At 37.5% G+C, this 21,769-nt stretch overlaps 4 protein-coding genes and 1 pseudogene across 4 annotated transcripts; 3 read left to right on the top strand and 2 right to left on the bottom strand.

Annotated features, from left to right (window-relative positions):
• The first annotated feature begins 644 nt into the window (after positions 1 to 644).
• On the top strand, positions 645 to 2,649 carry LOC137711629 (nudix hydrolase 17, mitochondrial-like). The gene is made up of 5 exons (XM_068450884.1): positions 645 to 1,092; positions 1,389 to 1,494; positions 1,609 to 1,692; positions 1,808 to 1,936; positions 2,052 to 2,649. The coding sequence occupies exons 1-5, from the start codon at positions 911 to 913 to the stop codon at positions 2,175 to 2,177; spliced, it is 627 nt and encodes a 208-aa protein (XP_068306985.1). The 5' UTR covers positions 645 to 910; the 3' UTR covers positions 2,178 to 2,649.
• An 884-nt stretch (positions 2,650 to 3,533) lies between these two features.
• On the top strand, positions 3,534 to 6,496 carry LOC137710256 (uncharacterized; annotated as a pseudogene).
• Positions 6,497 to 6,828: 332 nt separating this feature from the next.
• On the bottom strand, positions 6,829 to 7,989 carry LOC137710255 (uncharacterized mitochondrial protein AtMg00810-like). The gene has a single exon (XM_068449185.1). The coding sequence runs from the start codon at positions 7,987 to 7,989 to the stop codon at positions 6,829 to 6,831; it is 1,161 nt and encodes a 386-aa protein (XP_068305286.1).
• Positions 7,990 to 7,998: 9 nt separating this feature from the next.
• On the bottom strand, positions 7,999 to 11,053 carry LOC137710254 (uncharacterized). Its single transcript, XM_068449184.1, has 3 exons — positions 9,845 to 11,053; positions 9,598 to 9,682; positions 7,999 to 8,813 (listed from the first exon to the last, which is right to left on the bottom strand). Exons 1-3 carry the CDS (start codon positions 11,051 to 11,053, stop codon positions 7,999 to 8,001), a joined length of 2,109 nt encoding a protein of 702 aa, XP_068305285.1.
• Positions 11,054 to 12,469: 1,416 nt separating this feature from the next.
• On the top strand, positions 12,470 to 14,164 carry LOC137711021 (large ribosomal subunit protein eL42). Its single transcript, XM_068450215.1, has 4 exons — positions 12,470 to 12,599; positions 13,414 to 13,593; positions 13,747 to 13,821; positions 13,911 to 14,164. The coding sequence occupies exons 1-4, from the start codon at positions 12,597 to 12,599 to the stop codon at positions 13,968 to 13,970; spliced, it is 318 nt and encodes a 105-aa protein (XP_068306316.1). The 5' UTR covers positions 12,470 to 12,596; the 3' UTR covers positions 13,971 to 14,164.
• Positions 14,165 to 21,769: the final 7,605 nt, after the last annotated feature.

The raw sequence follows: 21,769 nt of genomic DNA, 5'->3' as shown, positions 1-21,769 counted from the left end.
TAAGACAAATGTGTGAATACAACTTGATTAAATTATTTTAAAATACAGTGAAATATATGTTCAAAAAATGAAAAACAAGAATTTTTTTTATTCATCAACAATGAGAAATAACAAATTAAAAACGACCCAACAAACTTATCATTTTATTATCATAATGAACGAACGTTACATATTAATTTTTCAAATTAATGAAAACAAATAAAATTAAGAGCTTTTCTGGTAAAGTTTTGTAATTTTTTTGTCTTTATTATTCTTATTTTTAGTTTTTGTTACTGGTGGTTTGGTTATTTTGCTTTTTACTATATCTTTACCATCCCTTTCACTTCTCCAATTGGATTTACTTCTCCAATTAACCAAACAAATTACAAAAACCGAAAACAGAAGAAACAAGAGATTTACCAAAAAGGATAAAGAAGCTTACCAAGTTACAATAAATACAGCAACATAGGATTCCATCTCTAAATATCGCTCGCAAAAGTTACCATCTTTGTCAACCGCCACCACCACATGCGCGTCCGTTGTCGTTTCGAGACGAACAAGCCGTGGACTTTATTTCCAGAAGCCCTTATATATATCTCCAACAAACAAAGGCAGAAGCAGGACGCAGAAGTACTTCTTTCTTCTCCTCAAGTATTTACTATTCACCACTCACTCAGATTCTCCAATTTCCATCACAAAAGCGCTTTTGAACTGAAACTCTCAAAGCCCCCCTGCTCCTTCTCTCTGCTCACACAATTACAGCCAATATATTTTTAGAATTTCAGTTTCCAAATTTAACCAATTTGGTTTTGTTTTTTTTATATCCCTCTAAAATTGGTGGGTTCTATTTCTTTTGAAGAAAAGAAATATTCCAAGTATTTCTTATTTTTTCCTTTCAATCTACACGTAGAGAAAGTTGAAGAAGCAATCGATGGGTCTCCTTCTCTCAAAAAGTATTTTGAATTACATTTGCAATTCTTCTAATTCTCCCGTTTTCTCCAAGAAAAATGGTGGAGAATTCATCCCCATGCAAATTGAGAACATGGTTTCTTTAGTTTCCCGGACCGGAAGACAATTCCAGCGCTATGAAAAAGGTTGCCGCCAAGTTGTAGGGTATGTTTCATATCTCTGTTGTGATTTTTTTTCAAATTTACATCTTTGGTTTCGGACCTATTTCAAAATTCTTCAATCTTAGAGCCTCGAAACTTAGAAAATCTCAATTGGGTTTTTGTTAAATGACTGAAAGTTGTGGTCTTTGTGATCAAATGCTTGAATTTAAGAAAATCTCAACTGGGTTTTTGGTAAAGTTGCGGTCTTTAAGATTAGATGAATGAATTATTGCTGTCATATGTGGGATTTTTTAATGTTTGTAATCTAATTTTTGTTGTGCTTATTTGGGAATTCTGCAGATGCATACCATACAGATACCGGAAAACCGAAAAATCTTCATCTGATGAGGAATTGGAAGTTCTTGTGATTAGTTCACAGAAGGGGAAAGGAATGTTGTTCCCAAAGGTACTACTTTTGTCCCATTTTACCACAGAAACTAGAAAGCATTTGTTTTTGTTTGTTGGTTTCGTTTTTCGATTGTCATTAACGTTTCTGCATTCGCAATGTGATTGATTACAGGGAGGTTGGGAAATGGATGAGTCGATTGAAGAGGCGGCGAAAAGAGAGACGCTAGAGGAAGCCGGCGTGACTGGCCATCTTGAAGTAAGTATCTGCAAAATACCAATAGAGCAATCCTGTTCTGTAGCAGTTTAGTTTAATTTCATTGAGTTGAATTGAATCCATTTACTCATCGACTGTTCGGATGATGTACTTGCAGACTAGATTGGGAATGTGGCGTTACAAGAGCAAAAGCCAGGGCACAATTCATGAGGGGTACATGTTCCCTTTGCTTGTCCAGCAGCAGTTGGACCTTTGGCCTGAGAAGAGTTCCCGCAAGCGTGAATGGGTACGTGGAGTTGCGATACATTTTGCTTGATTGTATGCTCTCCTAAATTTTGTTACGTCGGCTGAATTGATTTATTAGTAGTTCTAAATTTTGGAATGCATTTCGTATTCTGCAGATGACAGTCGCTGAAGCTAGAGAAGCATGTCAAAATTGGTGGATGAAGGAAGCTTTGGAGAAATTAGTCTGTCGACAAATGCAGCCCCAACCAAAAGGAGAGGAAGAAGACACAACTTGTACATAGACACAGAGTCTTAGCTTTGGTGTGTTTTCTTTTCAAATTTTGGCGGACCACAGCGGTGTACGTAGGGAGGAAGAAGTAGTTTTCCGAAATAAAGAGCTCGCATTAGGAAAGAGGACGTCGGATGCCTTGCTGAATTGCGGTTGTGGGCATCTCTACATATTGTGTTCCTCCGACTGTTTCTTCTCGACTTAAGTAGTCACCAAAACGGGGACTGATTGCAAAACTGTACAATGAAGAAGAACATGTAGAAACAGAACATCGTGTAGATTTACAGATTCCATTCTTTCAATTCAATTGATCTTAATTCTTTTCAATGTGAACTTGAGAATTCGCCGATCTTATTTCTTTGATGAATTTGTGTTACTAATTCCATGACGATTCTTCAAACCATGCCTTGGTGTTGCGGCCAGGGCATTTCCGAACTGAGTGAATATACTTAGGGAAATGATTTCCGTGTACTTTCGTTTATTTTTGTTACGGAAATCTCTTGTTTACGCTTTAATCAAAGAATGAAAATCGATGGCGTTGCATTTTTCACCGTGAAAATTAGAATAGTAGGGAAAATGGTGGTGATGGGCAATATGTGGTGAGCAAGAGAACTAGAGAATTGAATAAGTGATACGGTTTGTTGTAGAAACAAAGCAATTAAGGTTGACCATAAAAGAATTTTGATGACGTATTAATCTTGTCATTCACACATGTAACATACGAGCTAGTAACACTATTCAACCGAAAAGAAATCCTCCCTTGGCATGAATGCAGTTCAATACCATCACCCCAAAAATAAAAAAAATAATGAGAAGGATTTTGATCACAAATGATCCTTAATGTATTGTGAAGTCATCAGCTTGATCATTCATATTTCAAACTCATCAATTCCGTCCCCCCATTTATTAGCTTACTCATCAATGTTGCCCTTACGGCTTGCCGTTTAATTTCGTTAAAAATTCCGTTAGCGTGCTGACATGTCATGTATTTGAATCTTACAAAGCCAATGATATAGTTTGAAACATAAAGAATTAAAATGGTGACTTCACAATCAGACAGGTCACAGATGACGACGCCATAAGCTAAGGAACAGGGATGGCATTGACGTAGGTTGAAACAACATGATTGTAAAATCCTGATGTCACGTAAGTTGTTATCTTAAAATAGAAATGAATCCCAGAAAGTCAATTATCACCTACTATTTTTGGTGCTCCATCAGGGTAAACGGTCTTTATATACTTTTCATTATTCTCACATTTGCCTCAATCTTGTTTGTCATATCCGAATATATTTACCAGTTGGGACCCAAACTTATGTTTCGTTCTCACGTCTGACTGTCTGACAATCTTCTTCTTCTTCTTCTTCTTCTTCTTCACGGAAATCCCTTCACCCAAAAACCTCTGCAAAACCCCCAACACCTCCCAATCTCCATAACCCATCTCCACCGTCAATTTTCAATCTCAAAAATCGAAGTATGCCCGTGACCCAAAGCACCTGCACCTCCAATTTCCCGCAAAATCCCAACTCTGCGGTTCCACTTCCGCCCTATTCTTTGAGCTGCTCCGCCCTCAGCTCCGCCGCTTCTACATTCTTCACCAGAAGTAAAAACCCAATCTTCAAATCCAATTCAGCTCCTTTCCTCCGCGCCAAGCCCCAGCGCGGCGCTCGGTTAATCGCCATTGCCGCGGGAACCGATTACTATAAGACCCTTAACGTCCTCACAACTGCCACGCTGCAGGAGATCAAGTCCGCCTACCGAAAGGTTAGCTACTTCTTTCTGTTGTTTATTTTCCAATGCGTGTTATTTGCATACAAATTGAAGCAGAAGAAACGATTTTTCAGAAATTTGTAAGTTGGATGCATTGAAAGTTGAAACCCAATTGCTGTAAGCAAAGCTGCTTGATATGTTCGAATGAGTGGCGATTAGCGAAAGATTTAATTTTTTCATCCGGAAGGGTGTTGCAATTAAGCATGATACTCATATATAGATGATATAATCTAATTACATTTTGGTGTTGGATGGAAATTTGATTTCGGAAATGGTGGAACTTGGAACATTATCATCCAGACAAGGGCGGTGGAGCTGAGGACACGTTCAAAGAGATTAGTGCTGCGTATGAGGTATTACGATTTACGATTTCTAGTTTTTCTTCTTCAGTGATGCTGCATTGTCATTTTTCTCTTCATTTTCGCATTTCTGTTTTTCTTTTGGCATCAGTTTTCAGTAAAAGATGGGATTTTTTCTCATTCATTTTATCGTCATGTAGTGATTTGACTGTTGTTTTCTGAACTTCCAGAGTGTATTGCATATGATGCATCCATGCTCCGTTTTTCATTCATATTCTAATGAAGCATTTTTGTAGGTCCTATTAGATGGCGGGAAAAGGTCTCTATATGATCGCTTTGGTGAAGCTGGTTTACAGGGAGAATATGATTCCTCGAACATGGGTTCATGAGGGGTAAGATCTTCCTGGTCTTATCAGTAATATAGACATGAGAAAGTGCATTTTACCTTGTAATATTTGGTTGCTTTCTTAGTGAAGTAGATAACCTGTTTAATACAGACATGGGAAATTAAGTGCATTTTACTTAGTAATTTTTGGTTGCTTTCCTAGTGAAGTAGATACTGGTTTAACTGCATGCTAATGAATCATCAAAATTCTGTAGGTGGATCATTTTGACGTTTTCGATACTTTGGAGGGTCAGATGGGATTTTTGGTGGAAGGGGTGAATCAGGAGGCATGAACTTCAATTTCAGCAATAGGGGAAACCAGCGTCTTGACATTCGGTAACTGTATAGCTTCACTGTTACTGTTGAATGATCTTCCCAATCTGTTTTTGAAGGCACATAAATTATGTTTTCTTGGCTTTTCTTTTAACTTTCATGTTGCAGGTGCTATCTGTGTTTGAGCTTTGAAGAATCCATTTTCAGGGTACAGAGAGAAATTGAAGTTTCTTGTGTTGAGATGTGATGACTGTGGTGGAACAGGTGCTAAATCTGATAAAGGAATAAAATCATGTACTGGTTGTGGAGGAAGAGGAGGGGTGATGAAAACTCAGAAAACACCATTTGGAATGATATCGCAGGCAAAAAGACATGCTTATAACATTAAAAATCGTTGAAACTGCATTACGTCCAGTTATGCAAAAAGTTTCTTAGCCTCATAATGCAGACACCATAGATGTCTTCCTATAATTTTTTTCAAGATCACACTCTAAGAGATATGCTTCCCAGATGATATTTTGTGATTAATAGGTATCAACCTGTTCAAAATGTGGTGGTGATGGTATAATAATCACTGATCCTTGCCAGAGATGCAGTGGTGACGGACAAGTGCAGTCAACAAGAACTACGAACGTGATCATCCCAGTTGGTGTTAATGATGGATCCACAATGCAAATTCAAGGAGAGGGGAATTTAAGGTTTATACACAATTTAAATTTACGTGTGCGTTAAAACTGTTTTGCTCATTTAGTCAAGTTGTTGATTTCTGTTCTTTGTTAATTCAATATGTTTGAAAACATACAACCTGTACGTCAGAAACCAAATCCAAATAAAATACCAACGTTATCTGATCTACCCATGCATGCATTTTTCTAGTGCTGATGTGTTTGGCGTTTGATCATCTGTGGTAACAATGGCATGCACCTTTATGTTGTACTTTTTAGAACTGGCGCGATTTGTTTCTACTTTTCAAGACTCTCGCTGTATGAGACTTGATATTAAGGCATGCCCTGAACTAATTTCTTTATCATCTGCACTATGGCAGGGGTAAAGCTGGTGATGTCTACATAGTGCTCCATGAAGATGAAGAGGCTGGAATTCGTAGAGATGGTCTCAATCTGTACTCAAAAATCAATATTGATTACACCGAGGCCATTTTAGGGACCGTCATAAAGGTAATCCTAGCATTATCACTTAGTGAAGGTCTAGGAATACCAATGTTCTTTTATTTGGTATAAGTCGTATGACATGGAAATTGTGATGTAAATTCAGGTTGAAACTATTGAAGGTTTGAAAGAGCTGCAGATTCCTTTGGGAATTCAGCCTGGAGAGACAGTGAAGTTGCGACGCATGGGGGTTCCAGACATCAACAGACCTTCTGCTTGAGGAGATCTTCACTTTACTGTCAATGTTCTGATCCCAAAGATAATCAGGTTGGAATCCTTAAACTATGTTATGCTTCCTTCTTTCCTCTAGTTTAAACTTATTAGTTGAACTTGGCATCCAGTTTGATATCTCAATACCTTCCGTTCTGTTCTTTGTTGGAATTTATTGTAACTTTAATGACAGTGATAAGGAACGTGCCCTTGTCGAACATAGAACCTGAAGACAATTTTATGTATATATCATATATGAAATAGTTTACAAGATCAACTATAAATAGGAGAGGAATACAAAAGAAAAGAAAGTGGAGGAATGGTGCGGACAGAAATGGCAGCTCACAAGCATGTGCAGCTCAGCAAGCATGTGTGCTCCAGTGGAGGAATGATGAGGAGCATGAGTGAAGACATGGCAGCTCAGGAAGCATGAGTCCTCCACTATCTCTAACTTAAACTAATACTAGCTTTACATGATATTGTTCTTAAATAAGCCCTAGCCGAAAGTAAGATGACAACCAGACAAACCCTACTAACAACCCACCAACTTCAATACTCCCCCTCAAGCTGGATCGAGAGTTCTTCTGGATCCAAGCTTGAAGAGAAGACGATCAAGTTGTGCAGAAGGCAGAAGCTTGGTGAACACATCGGCAAGTTGATCACTGGAACGAACAAATACAGTTTGTAATAGCTTGGACTGAACTTGGTTGCGAACGAAATGACAGTCAACCTCAATGTGCTTTGTGCGTTCATGGAAAACGGGGTTGGCAGCAATATGCATTGCTGCTTGATTGTCACAATGAAGAAGAATTGGTTTGGAGGAGATGATTTCAAGATCATGTAGCAACCTTTTTAGCCAAATTAATTCGCATGCAGTCGATGCCATTGCACGGTACTCAGCTTCTGCGCTTGACCGAGCTACAACAGATTGCTTTTTGCTCTTCCACGTAACGAGGTTACCACCAACAAGAGTGCAGTAACCAGTTGTGGATTTGCGATCAAGGACATTGCCTGCCCAATCAGAGTCTGTGTATCCTTCAATGGTGAAGTGTCCGTTGTTTTGCATGAAAATCCCAGTAGATATTGAGCTTTTCAAGTATCGAAGGATCCTTTTAACTAGTTGTAAATGATGAGATGAGGGAGAATGCATGAACTGGCTTACAAAGCTAACAGCATAAGCAATGTCAGGTCGGGTTATAGTCAAATAGATAAGTTTTCCTACCAACCTTTGATACTCCGATGCATTTTCAAGTTGGATGCCTGAGGTTTCATCCTTGAAATTTGTTGGTAGTGGTGTTTTGGCAGGCTTGCAATGCACCATATTTGCTTCTTCTAAAAGATCTAGAACGTACTTTTGTTGAGTTAGAAACAAACCAGTGGGAGATTGATCCATTTCGATTCCAAGAAAGTAGCGAAGTCTGCCAAGATCTTTGATTTTGAATGTTGAATGTAATGTGGCTTTGAGAGCAGCTATTTCTTCTGGATTGTCTCCCGTGACAATAAGATCATCAACATAAACAAGTACCACCAATCTTCCATGCGTACCAATCCTAGTGAACATTGAAGAATCTGCATTGCTTCGTTTAAAGCCAGATGACATAAGGACAGAACTAAGTTTTGAGTACCAAGCCCTGGGAGATTGCTTGAGACCGTAAATAGCCTTGTGAAGCTTGCAGGCTATTCCTTGTTCCTTCTCTCGTTCATGACCAGGTGGTAGTCGCATGTATACCTCTTATTCTAACTCTCCATGTAGGAAGGCATTTTTTACATCCATTTGATGTAGAGACCAGTTTGAATTGATGGCCACCGAAAGAAGTACTCTAACCGTGTTCATCTTTGCCACAGGAGCAAAGGTTTCTTTGTAATCTACTCCGAAGGTTTGTGTGAAGCCCCTTGCAACTAACCTTGCCTTGTGCCGCTCTATGTTTCCATCTGAGTGAAATTTTGTCTTATAAATCCATCTTGCCCCAACCACACGTTGACCTTTTGGCAGAGAAACAATGCTCCAAGTTTGATTTTCATCAAGTGCCTTCAGTTCTTCAAGCATGGCTTGCCTCCATACAGGAGATTGGTGTGCCTCTTCGAATGATCGAGGCTCAGAATTGTGGGATAACTTGGTTACAAAGACAGCATGAGATGGAGAGCTCTTGCTATGAAAAACCATTTGTCCACTAGGATGTCTAGGCGTGTAGATTTCAAAATCATCAAGCCTGGCTGGAGGTTGTCTGTTTCGAGAAGGATTCCTTCGTGGAGGAGGAGATTGTTCAAGTTGAGGCTCTCTCCTTTCGAGAATGACTTCTTCATTGACTTCTTCCATACTTTCAGGAGCTGGCTCTATCTCAACAGCTTCATTTTGCGGTGTTGACAGCCTTGTATCATCAAGAAAGAGAGGGGTAGGGAACACTTCATGTGAGAGCTCCCCCTGAGGTTCATCATCATGCATTTGAAAGAAAGAGTGAGTTTCATCAAAACGCACATCCCTGGATACACATACCTTTCTGGTCTTAGAGTCGTAGCATTTGTATCCCTTTTGGGAAGTTGAGTAACCTACAAATGCACATTTGATAGCCCTTGGATCAAGTTTATCTCGGTGATTAGTTTGAATGTGCACATAGCATACACATCCAAACACACGGAGATGACTTATGTCAATTTCTCTCCCCTTGAGAATTTGGTAAGGGGATTTGAACTTCAAGATTCTACTAGGAAGGCGATTGATGATGTATGCAGCGGTTTGTATAGCTTGAGACCAGAATTTCTTTGGAACTTTTGCTTGTAACATTAGTGATCGTGTTTTTTCAAGCAAGTCTCGGTTCTTTCTTTCTGAAATGCCATTTTGTTGTGGCGTTCCTACACAACTTGTTTGTTGCAAAATTCCATGCTCACTTAAGTAAGTTGTCATGTTTTTGGAAGTGTACTCAGACCCATTATCAGACCTTAAGATGCCAATTTTAGAGTTAAAATGATTTTGAATTAATTTATGAAAATTTTTGAAACACTGGAAAGCTTCATGCTTGAATTTAAGTAAATACACAAAAGTAGTTCTAGAGAAATCATCAATGAACGAAATGTAAAATCTGTAACCATCAAAGGACTCTAAGGTGGCAGGTCCCCAAATGTCAGAATGGATTATTTCAAAAGCTTTGGTAGCTCTAGAGAGAGAGTGGGGAAAGGGTAACCTGGTGAACTTAGATTTTTGACAAACTTCACAATCTGGAATCACTTTACAGAAACTAGGAAAAAAAAAAAGACATAACATGTGAAGAAGGGTGAGCTAATCTCATGTGCCACAGCTGCTCCTTGTTTACAGTGCTTGAGTTTACGTAGAAACCTTTTTGGAAACTTGAAGAGATTTTGACATAGTACAGTCCATTGAGGAAGAACCCTTTACCAATCGTTTCCTTCGAAACTTGGTCCTGGAAAATCACATAGTGAGTTGAAAAAATTGCATGACAATTTAGCAAATGTGTTATTTTTCCTACTGACAATAGTTTGAAAGGAAAAGAAGGGACATGCATGACAGGAGATTCCTTTTGACTCGAGAAAATTTTGAGTTTCCCTCTGCCTACTATACGAACTTTGGTGCCATTAGCTACGGAGACAAAAGAAGGAGTGGAGAAGTTTTGAAAATCATTTAGTAAAGATGCATCGTTAGTCATGTGATCTGAAGCTCCTGAGTCAACTATCCAAAAATCACAACTTCTACTAAGTTCCAAAGCAGTGGAGATAGTTGCAATAATACCTGGCATGTCATTTTGTGACACTGAGTTTGATTGTTCGAGGAAGCCAGCAAACTTGCCGAGCATGGCTGAAGGAGTTTCATGATTTGTTGCTCCTTGTTTCTGTTGCAAGAAGTTAGCAAATTCATTTATGAGAGCAATGGGACTGGAGGAAGAGTTTATCACATTATTGGAGACATTGTCGCAAATAAGATTTCCCTTAGGAGTGTAGGCAGGCTTCATTTGGTTTCTTGGTGCTCTTCCATCATCATTGAACTTAGGTTTAAGTTCTGGATAAAGAATCCAGCACTTCTCTTTTATGTGTCCAATACCTGTACGACCTATCTTCACACAGTGAGAACACTTTAAGTCTGGTCGTTTTCCCTTGTATGGTCTGGAGAAGTTGAAGGCTCTTGCTTCTGATGGCCTAAAATTTGATTCTCCAACAACCATGTCTGCGTTCATGGCCTTCTTTCTTACTTCTTCACGTTGAATAACGTTGCAGGCCATCTGTAAAGTGGGAAGTTCAGGTGTCATTAAGAGATGGCTTCTGAGGTCTTCATAATCTGGTCCAATGCTGGCAAGCAACTGGAACACTTTGTCGTCTTCAACACGCTTTAAAAGAATGGTTGTGTCCGTGGTATGAGGTCTGTAGAGATCCAATTCATTCCATTTGGCCTTCAAGTTGCCAAGATGTTGAACAAAAGAGAGATTTCCCTGTTGTAATTCCGTAAGATCTTTCTTCAGCTGAAAGACTCGCGCAGCATTGTTTAGATCTCCATACATGTCTCGTACGGAATTCCAAAGTTGGTGAGATGATACTGAGTAGCTGAAAATCTCAGCCATCTTTGGTTCCATAGAGTTTAACAGCCAAGACATGATGAGTTGATCTTGGGATACCCATGCTGCATAATCCGGTGCAGTTGTTTCGGGGATGATGTCATCCTTTTGAATGAATGGAAGCTTTCCACGTCCTCCAAGAGCGAGAGAAATAGCTCGTGACCAAGGCAGGTAGTTGAATTCGTTTAGAAGCACAGAGCTCAAACGTTGAATTGGATTGGTATCCATGGTTTCGTTTTTTGAAATTTTTTCTGCTGGTATGGCCATAATGGCTCAACTGGTTTGGATTTGGTGGGTGTTTTTTTTCTTTCGGAAGAACACAGAAGCAGGTCCAAGAGGAATCACTGCTCTGATACCATGAAGACAATTTTATGTATATATCATATATGAAATAGTTTACAAGATCAACTATAAATAGGAGAGGAATACAAAAGAAAAGAAAGTGGAGGAATGGTGCGGACAGAAATGGCAGCTCACAAGCATGTGCAGCTCAGCAAGCATGTGTGCTCCAGTGGAGGAATGATGAGGAGCATGAGTGAAGACATGGCAGCTCAGGAAGCATGAGTCCTCCACTATCTCTAACTTAAACTAATACTAGCTTTACATGATATTGTTCTTAAATAAGCCCTAGTCGAAAGTAAGATGACAACCAGACAAACCCTACTAACAACCCACCAACTTCAATAGAACCAGTGCTTCAAACCAGGCGACTAAACGTTCTGCATCCTTGTGGGAGTCGATAAAGGGCGTATTGGGGTATGCCTCAGTCGCAGTTCGTTTCTACAGTTCTGACTTTCAGTCTTAAACATGCCCTTACGTTCATTTGAAAGAGAAAACGTTCCTCGATCCTTGAACTCATCTTGCATACGCACGAGCCTTTCTTAACCATTTGCCCATTTCTCAGGAAGAGGCAGTCGGGAGAGGGATTTGCATCACTCAGCGTGGACAGGCCACCATTGTCACGGGGTTCATTCAAGCCAAAACCCTCGTATATGGCATCATTTTTTACTGTTTTAGTTGTAACGTGTATTTGTACCGTGATAGGAAAAACCGATAACCTCACTTTGTTGCAGCAAAAGGATGGTTCTCCTCGTACTCGTAGAACAAAAAAGAACAACATTGATAGAAATACAAAGTCTTAAAAGTTGCTAACTATGATGTAGTTTTTACCTACAACAACATTATACATTGGATTTTAGGAAATCCTAAGTCCTTCCTCTGTCGTCCCAATGTATTTCACAGTCCTGATTGTCGAGGAAAATTTCGAATATTATCTAGTTTTTACGAGGAGAGTGATTTGAGCTCGGAATACAAAGAGACGACACGCTAATCAAGTCTAGTTTTTGTGATGTACATAATAGTGGAGTAGTTTCGGTTGGGGATGCTATTCCACCAATTATAATTTGAGAAATGATAAACACTTTTTTCACCTTTCATATTCTTGTCTGATCATGTCTTTTGTTTTCGTTCGAATAAAGAATGGTATGTGAAAAGTTAAAAAATATGTATAAAAATCTTCTTTTTTTTGTTTATTTATAATTATTTAAATGAAATAGTAACAGTACGTACGTGACGGCATTCTAGAAAAATTACTCAAAATAGTGGGCAGGGTGGCTGGTCCAGGTAGACCTCGACCCGAGCCCAAGTCGAATGGACAAAACCCTTAAACGCGACCCATGAAATACCTACCGCAAGTTCTTCTTCTAGGGTTTAGCTGAGAGCCCGTTTCTGCTCTACCGCTCGGTCATCTCCTTACGAACCCGACGTCGCCATGGTACCTCTCTCTCTCTAAATCTTAACAATATTAATCACATATCTACTGCTTCTGCGTTTGATTTTCCAATCTAAATCTGTTAATATTTAGTGGTTATGTGATGATTGCTATTGTTCTTTGCTTTAATTTTGTTTGTTAAACTTGGGATTTATGTTAAGATTATACTCTGATTGTATGATGGATGCCATATTTAAATCATTGAAAAATTAGCATAAACTTGTTTTAGTTTAGCTCAGAAGAAAATGGTGACAATTTATGCTTGAATGTGCTTCCTTTTCCTTAGGAGTTGTAGATGGTTTTCCTATGGATGACTATTGAGTGCCCGAAATAGAAAATGGGTGTCCGGGATTTCGCGGTGGTCCGGTACCCGCTGTGGTACCGGAGCACCTCTGCTTTGGCTCCTGATCGAGTACTCAATAAGTATGAAGATAACCATTTGCTATTTTAGGTGCCCAACCGCCACTGTCGCCTCCATTAGTCACGCCTTAGTTTATGGATGCCTCTTAGACTTCAAAGTTACGTATCTGACAATGAACTGTGCGCGAAGTGTCCGCTTCCTTGTATTCAGGATGATTTTGTTAAGTGTGTTCTGGTTCTTGAATATGGTTATTAGATTATTGTCGAAGTTATTGTTTATCTGCACATGTCGTGTAAAACTGTTCTTTTGCGATTATCTTGGTGTTGGTTAGTAATTTCTTATGCTGCGTCTTGTAATTGAGTTTTTGTTTATTCAGATTGCATAATCCCTGTTGTGGTTTGTGTTTCTGTGTGATTTGTTTGATAATGGATCATTTCAAATGTGGTAATGTCGTAGGTGAACGTTCCGAAAACAAAGAAGACCTACTGCAAGAGCAAGGAGTGCAAAAAGCACACCTTGCACAAGGTTACCCAATACAAGAAAGGAAAGGATAGCCTTGCCGCTCAGGGAAAGAGGCGTTATGATCGTAAGCAGTCAGGTTATGGAGGGCAGACCAAACCAGTGTTCCACAAGAAGGTAAAGCATTGAGTTCTTGCCCCCTTTTCATACGGGGAATATATAAAGAATAATCGAAAACCAAATGTCTAGATATTTCTATTTCCGCAGATTGATTTCTCTGTTCTCATTGTTTGTTTTTTCAATAATGATCACGTTTAACTTTATAATCAGGCAAAAACGACCAAGAAGATTGTTCTGAGGCTCCAATGCCAGGGTTGCAAGCATGTGTCCCAGCACCCGATCAAGGTTAGTGTATTTTGTGTGCAATTTGCTTGTTTTTGTGTATAACCGCGTTTTTTTGGCTAATGGTTGATTGTTGGCACTGATTTCTGCAGAGGTGCAAGCATTTTGAGATTGGGGGAGACAAGAAGGGGAAGGGAACCTCTCTTTTCTAAATTTACTGCTTCTGACAGATGTTGTGTTACTTTTCTATCTTGTTGGAGCTTTAAAGCAAATATCGTGGCTTTAACCGTCCCTATTATTAGTCTTCTGTTAAACCGCAGATTGTTCTTGAAGATCTTTTTCCGACTTTGAATTGATATTAGAGTTTCTGTTTTAAATTGATATGGCATTTTGATATTTTCGTTCATTTCGTATTCATGGGATGTCTGGCTGCATCCTTGTCTTTGATGTTGGACAACCAAACAAGATCATGGTATTTTGATCTTCTGTTTTCTTTATGTTTTAGTTTTCCATTTCCTATTTGTGTTCTAGATCTCCACGACTTGAAGCGATTGAACTTGGCAGACAACAATTTTTCCGGCGAGATTTTGCCAGGTTTGAACAATCTGGTGTTAGCTTTGGTGCTCCAAAACAAGAAGCTTTCTAGGTCTATTTTTGAGCTGAAGCTCCCCAAACTCCATGAGTTCAATATGTCCAATAATTCAGGTTATCCAATTCCCCAACAGGAACAAATAATAGTCGGAGGACCCGAATCTTTTCCGTTCCAACACACCTCGTAATCCATACAAAGGTTTATGTTTTTATCATCACAATGGTAGGGCTTACTTTTGGGATGAGATCCTTCCCGGATCTCATTGTCCAGAGCCTAACGACCAGACAATCTAAACCTTTCAAATTAAATTTGACGTTCTCCTTTAATTCATTCCAGTGACCCATCTCACAAATCAAAGACTTCGATCTCTCTTTTTCACACACACCAAGAGTCCTGATTTTCTAGTTCAGACAGTAAGGTCCGGGATCCAAATTCTTCCTTTTGATATAACGTGCAGGCTAACGTGATTATTTGTGCAAATGTTATGATAATAAAACAACTAAACAAGGTCTTATGTATCTAGTAAGTTGGCCCACTTGGTAAAGCAAATGCAGACGAATCAGATCTGTGCTTTGCAAAGGCAGAGCAATTTGTAGTGTGCATCAGATAAAGGGATAATTTGCTGTATACCAACTAATCACTTGAATGGTGTGATGTCTACTAGGATCACGTCATTCGTAGGACAAATTTCGTAGAAGTATACGAGCTTTTGTATTTTGATGCTATATGTATCTTGGTGCTATCTGATCCGCACAATTATGTAGGTCACTCAAACCACATCATTCATAAAGCAGTTCTCGTAGACCTTTAAGCAGTTAGATTATTGCGAACCAAGCGAGAGAGCTGCCCTAATTAGTTAGTCTAACTGAAGTTTCCCAACAACTGTGTAAACCCTGACTAGAGTGGAAATATGAATTCAATTGTGCTTCGGATATCAAATTTAATTGGTAAGAAATATGTAGCTAAAGTGGTTAAGAGTATTTACCGAAGTCTTGTGTTCGGTTTTCTCCTTGTAATGTCCTTTCTAACAAAAAAGGGAAAATAAATCAAGTGGAGACGTGCAGGTGGACAGCCTTGAACATCATAAGCCAGAAAAAGCTAGCTACAAAAGTAAAGATGGTAGCAGAAAATGTTGTCGATCATGACCAAAATGTGTAGATTGACAGATGCTCTCATGATTTCTTAATTAAATCTAAAAATATTTTGAGGGGTTACCTTTTCTTGTGAATAATAATCTTGAGCTGTCTTTTTTTTCAGTCTTCCTCTTAATACTGTAATTAACACTTTCTTGTGAAAATGTACAATCTAAGTCCTGATTAGTCTTAACTAATTAATTAAGAAAAACATATTTGTTTGTGGAGTGTTGAAATGCAATGGAGCTTTATTTTCTTACGAAGTAATTAACCCTCCTACACATTACTAATATGCTAATACAAGAGTGATCACTAGCTAGTATTTGAAAATTAACAAGGATACTAATATAATTAAGTAGTACAAGGGTCAGTTTCACTGAGAGTAAAATGGAGAGTAGGTACCTATAATTTAAGGGGGTGTTAGCAATTTTCTCTTTAAACATCTCTTTTTATATTCTCGTTTTTCTGTATGCTTTTTTAATGTTGTTTGATGATTATAAATTTAGAACTATTCGAGGTAAAGTAAGAATGACCGTAATAGAAAATAAGATACGAGAAAATTGGTTAAGATGGTTTGGACACATAAACCGAAGACCAATATGCTCTAGTTAGAAGATGCAATTATGAGACGGAGACCCGGGATAAAAGCGGTAATGGAAGATTTAGGAAGACTTGGAAAGAGATTATAAGAGAACATATGGATACTTGGAGCTAACGGAAGACTTGGCACAAAACCGAGCTCAGTAGTGTTCTAGGATTCATGGAGTAGATCCCACTTGGTAGATAAAGCTTGGTTGTTGTTGTTTTGTATCATTTAGGTCATCCCCTTAAAGAGCAATTCAACAAAAAATCAACCAAAACCATTGATCATTTAACCATTCGATTGTTGTCATAAATAGACGGGCTCAATCATCATACAACATTGCAGGATTTAAAAATGACGTAAAAGAAGAAACTCCAATCAAGAAGGTTGCTAACATTTTTCATTACATATGAGTCATTTATAGTTAACCATACAAGAAAGTAACTGCAGCTAGCTGTACATATATGACTATACATGTGGCGTAAATTTACATCCGTACTTGTATGGACAATGTATTTAATTACCAACTAATCAAACCAAAAGTTTGCGGTTTTCTTTGTTTCGGACCAACGGCCTCAACTAATTCAGTAGAAGAAATGCAACGTCCAGCGCTACGTGCAAGAAATATGCACATATCGATCAATATTATGGCCTCCCAATCAGCTATCAGATAGGAGATAGCAGATAGGAATTTAAGCTGATATCAAATGGCAATGCAGATCTCTCTCTCTCTCTCTCTCTGTGCATGTGTGATGACGATGTGTTGGTGCTTTTGTGTTTGAGAGAGAGAGAGAGAGAGAGAGAGAGAGAGAGAGAGAGGCCGACACGGAAAGCATGCAACATGAATTATGACGAACAGCTACTTAATTTCTTTGTCATTATATTCTTGTTTTCCTCTTTTCGGCCGAAATTATATTTCAATTTAGATTATGATTCGGTTTGAGATCTCGGCCCAAACCCTATGTAAGCCGTAGGGTTTAGTTGAAAGGCTAGCAACTTGGCTGTTTTGGCACTCCTCATAATGCTTCATTATTCGATATTTACATGCCTTCAAGAAAAGTGCATCTATGTTTTCTAAGGGCTATCCCGTGTTTTACTGTTATAGAGCGAGACATTCGACAATATATCAAAGACTGAAACACCAATGCAGATGTTTATATGCGAGAAGCTTCCTAAGGAGTATTTTGTTTTATTGTTATAAAGCGGAATATTCAAATTCAACAACATATCTAAAACTATGCATCGACCCATCAATACACACACACACACACTTGATATTAAGAATAGGAATATCGAACTAACGACAGATCAAATAATCCTCTCGAGCTACAGAGTAAAATCCTCTATTAAAAGCCCATTGTACATATATTTTAACCTAAAACATGTTATTATTTTCTTGTCTCGGTTTCTTGAGTGTCCATACATACGCAGTCCATAGATAAAATGGTGATGACAAGTTAAACTGCATGCATCGTTCTCCCACCGCACCTTCCATAAAAATTGTTTGTTAGACAGGTGGTCCTACTCTCCTACTTGAATATGATTTCAACAGCTCCATATCTGCCTGATGATCCAACACAAAAATAAAAATATAAACAAATAAAAACACCCACCAATTGTTATTTGCATTGATTTATGAATCGACAACTCGTACTAAGATTTCCAACAAATGTTCATATTCTTTAATTACCATATATATGATTCGAATATGATTTCATAAGGCCAGTATCCAATCCAACTAAGAGTATCTCATACAATATAGGGTTTTAGGTTTGCACTCATACGTTTCAGGTTCAAAACTCTCACATTTATTAAATTATTGTAATAGTTTTAAATCATCAACCCTCCTCTTAATAATAATAAGTTTGGTGTAATGGTATAAGTTTTTTTTTTTTTTTTTTTTCCGTTTTTAGAGGGTGAAGGTTTATGTCCCCTTTTTTTTCATTATTTTTTTCTTCTTTTTTCTTGTATTACGAGGGGCAAGATTTATGGCCCCTGGCCTTGACTAGGTATAACTTTTGTTTTTCGTTATCAATAAAATTTCTCTTGTATCACTGAGGTTTCCTAAAAAAAAAAATTTACCTCATGTGCTCTCGTATATAAATAAGGATCTTTTAGAAGAAAGAAGATTAGAAGAAGTTTCCTTCCAAGTAATAATTTAGCACAAACTCGTTGGATGTTGTTAACCAGTGCTAAGATAGGTGACACAATGAGAAAACATTTGGTTGGGTTAATGATTCGGTTCCCTTACAATCTTTTGAACATCTTAGCATTCTTTTATCGAATGCTAAAGAAAAAAAAATTATAATAAAAACAAAAAGATTATCAGGCGAAACCCTAACAGTTAGTCTTTGTATTGTTTAATAGTAAAATCTCTCAAATGACATTAATGTGGGAGCAACTTTCTGCTTCGGATATTGACGAAAACCTACACACATAAAGAAAAGAGATGAACGGAGTTTGACTAACACCGGTGTGGTGTTTGTCAAAGGGCCTCTGATGTTTAAGGTAGAAAGATTGTAGGAAATAATAAGAGTGGTGAGAGTTTTTAATTATTGGAAGTGGCTGGCCTTTGCCATTTATAGAGAACTGAGGAGTTAACCCCTAACGTCCAGGTTTGTTGACTCTATTAGCCGTTCAGGTTCGTTAAACCTGTTAGCAGAGTGTTCCAATGGATGGATATTCTTTTGAGATTCCTGAAATATGCTTTAAAGAGTCTTGCCCTGCTAAGAGACTAATGGGCAAGCCTATGACATATTAAGATAACCTGCGTAGGTTGTGTGGCGATCAACTTGAACCGTTGGCAATGAATTGGGCTTGGGAGCTTGTTGATTGTAGACTTCTAAGAGCTTCATTGAGAATGTGGTACGTTAGTTCATTAGGGTTTGACTAACGATTAACGTATTCTGTCAAAAGGCACAGTAATCATATTTGATAAATTGTAAACGTGGCATACCCATTGATCGGGATATTTTATGTTCTCACTATTAAAGTTGTGAAATAATGATAGCTCTTTAGTTCGAACTACATCATTTCAAAAGAATAAATAGATTATTTGGCTATAGATTTTTAATAAGGAACTTTAACGAAAATCTCCCAGTACAGTTCATTTTAATAAAAAACCACAATTTTATACTAAAAAGAGAATCCTGGTACTATTTACTTTACCCTTTATTTTGTTCTTATCATTAAAACTCAAAATTTTCAACTCATTTCATTAGTTTCCCTTTTTTAATATCCAATGCCCAATTGAGAGTTTAATTTACAACTACACAAGGTAGCATTTGGAATATGTGTGGATCCATCATTCATATATAATTCGAAATGTATACCTGCAAATTGGTAGATATACGGTCTTAATCCAAATTTATTATTTCAACCCAAAAATAAGAAAATTGGTAACATATAATATATATATATATATATATATATATATGGGATATGATCAAGGGACAAATATTTGTACAAGTACTTTTACACTCTTTTTAAGCCTTTTGATTACATGACATCCAATGATTCTTATTTATTCATTAAATGACATGAATGCTTATGTGGATTTTAATTAATATTAAAGATAAAATAAACCTGAAAAAAAAAACATAAAATCTGAAAAATTAAAACTAAAATTAAAAAAAGGAAGAAACCTAGTTGTACGCAATCCTCTGTCTCCCCCTCTGCAGAAATCGCAACTACCCCCTACACAACCTGCAAGCAAAGACCCCCGTGCTTCATAGTTATCAAATGTTCCATTCACAACCGAGAACTAGAGAATGTTCTGTAAACAAATATGCAATGATTTAATGATTTGGTACAAATGAAGAACTAATGGGATTGAAATTTTTCTACAGGTACCACGCAAAACTAGTTGTTACAAGTTCGTTCTATATGCATTCACAATGAAAGATTTTTTTTTTATTTTTGAAAATTTGAAAGTTTAGTGTAGAGGTTCTTTATTTATTTATTATTTTTTTGAGAGAATCGATAGAATTTCATTAATATAACCAACCACTTACAAGAATGCCAGTTGGATACATATACTTCATTGAACGTAAACTATGCAGGTGCAGTCCTTGGTTCATTTTCACTTGTGCTGATACTTGTCGGTCTCCATCGTGTACATACTTATTGACTGAATAGAAAAGGAGTGGCAAACCATGATCGAAGAATTTTGGAAAACTACAGAGCTCTCAGGCCTACGAGGTACTCATATGCTGATATCAAGCGGATTACAAATAAATCTAGAGACAAGTTGGGACAAGGAACATTTGGAACAATGTTCAAAGGACAACTCTTGAGTGAGATCTTTGTTGTTGTTTCAACAATTACAAGGGAAATGGAGAAGAGTTTATCAATGAAGTGTCAACATTAGGTCGGATCCACCATATTAACGGGGTTCGCTTGGTTGGCTATTGAGCTGATGGATTTAGACGAGCCTTAGTTTATGAATTTGCACCAAATTGTTCACTGCAAAACTCATATCGTCAGCAGACAGCAAGAACCATTTTCTTGGTTGGGAGAAACTGCAACATATTACTCTCAGAATAGCCAAAGGAATTGAGTAAGTTTACCACAGATGTGACCAACGAATCCTTCATTTCGATATCAAACCTACAATGTACTATTAGATGACAACTTCAACCCAAAATCTCGGATTTCGGTCTTGCCAAGTTGTGCTCCAATGAACAAAGTGCCGTTTCCATGACAACTACCGTTTCCAAGACATGAAGTTGCAAAACCACATCAGCAAAAGGGGAGATGGAGGACTGCGTACAACTAGGGTTTCTTCCCTTTTTAATTTTAGTTTTAATTTTCCAGATTTTATGTTTTTTTTTCAGTTTTTTATTTTATTTTTAATATTAGTTAAAATCCACATACTATGTCATTTAATGAATAAATAAGAACCATTGAATGTCATATAATCAAAAGGCTTAAAAAGAGTGTAAAAGTATTTGTATAAATAATTGTCCCTTGATCCTATATATATAGGGATGTGATATCCACACACCCCTTTTTACTTCTCACACACTCCTGTTAATTTATGTCAGTTGATCTTCTTCAATTCATCCGATCCGATGACCGAAAACTAAAAAGATGTGAGAGAAGTAAAAAAAGATGTGTGTATATCACACCCCTATATATATCTTCTTCCAACGTGGACCTGAGTAAGACATTTCATCCCACCACCCCCTCGTCGGTGGCTCTTGCGGCAATCATGTTAATGCATCCGACGGCTCACAGTGACCAAAACCAAATCTAAGGTGTTAGGACTAATTAATCTGTTTTACATCACCAGCAAGTGTTAATTAAGAAATAGCCAATCAACTAGACAAAATTTTATTTTTTCCAGATGTTTAATTACTTGAAGAAACTTTTTACTGAGAAGATTCAACTACCGCTTAATGAGATTATTATTAATTCACGTGTTATAATGTAATCGTATAAAATGAATGAGTAACATTGCACGGTGTTGTAATCACGACACCAAAAAACTACCGTTCAGTTCGTAGTTGTCCGCCATGATTTATGTCTTCATTATTATAATATATGTATTTCTTTCTTTTGTATATTACTACAGTGTTTTTATACAAGTATCAGTACTACTTTGGTATATTGTATACTCGTCTTTCAAATAATATTTTATACTTTAATTTTGTTTTTGGCTAAATAATATGTCTTGACTATTATAATATAGTTAGTGTATTA

The sequence above is a fragment of the Pyrus communis genome, chromosome 12 (genome assembly GCF_963583255.1).
Source record: "Pyrus communis chromosome 12, drPyrComm1.1, whole genome shotgun sequence".
Classification (NCBI taxonomy): Eukaryota; Viridiplantae; Streptophyta; class Magnoliopsida; order Rosales; family Rosaceae; genus Pyrus; species Pyrus communis.
This window is presented reverse-complemented; position numbering and strand designations above follow the sequence as displayed.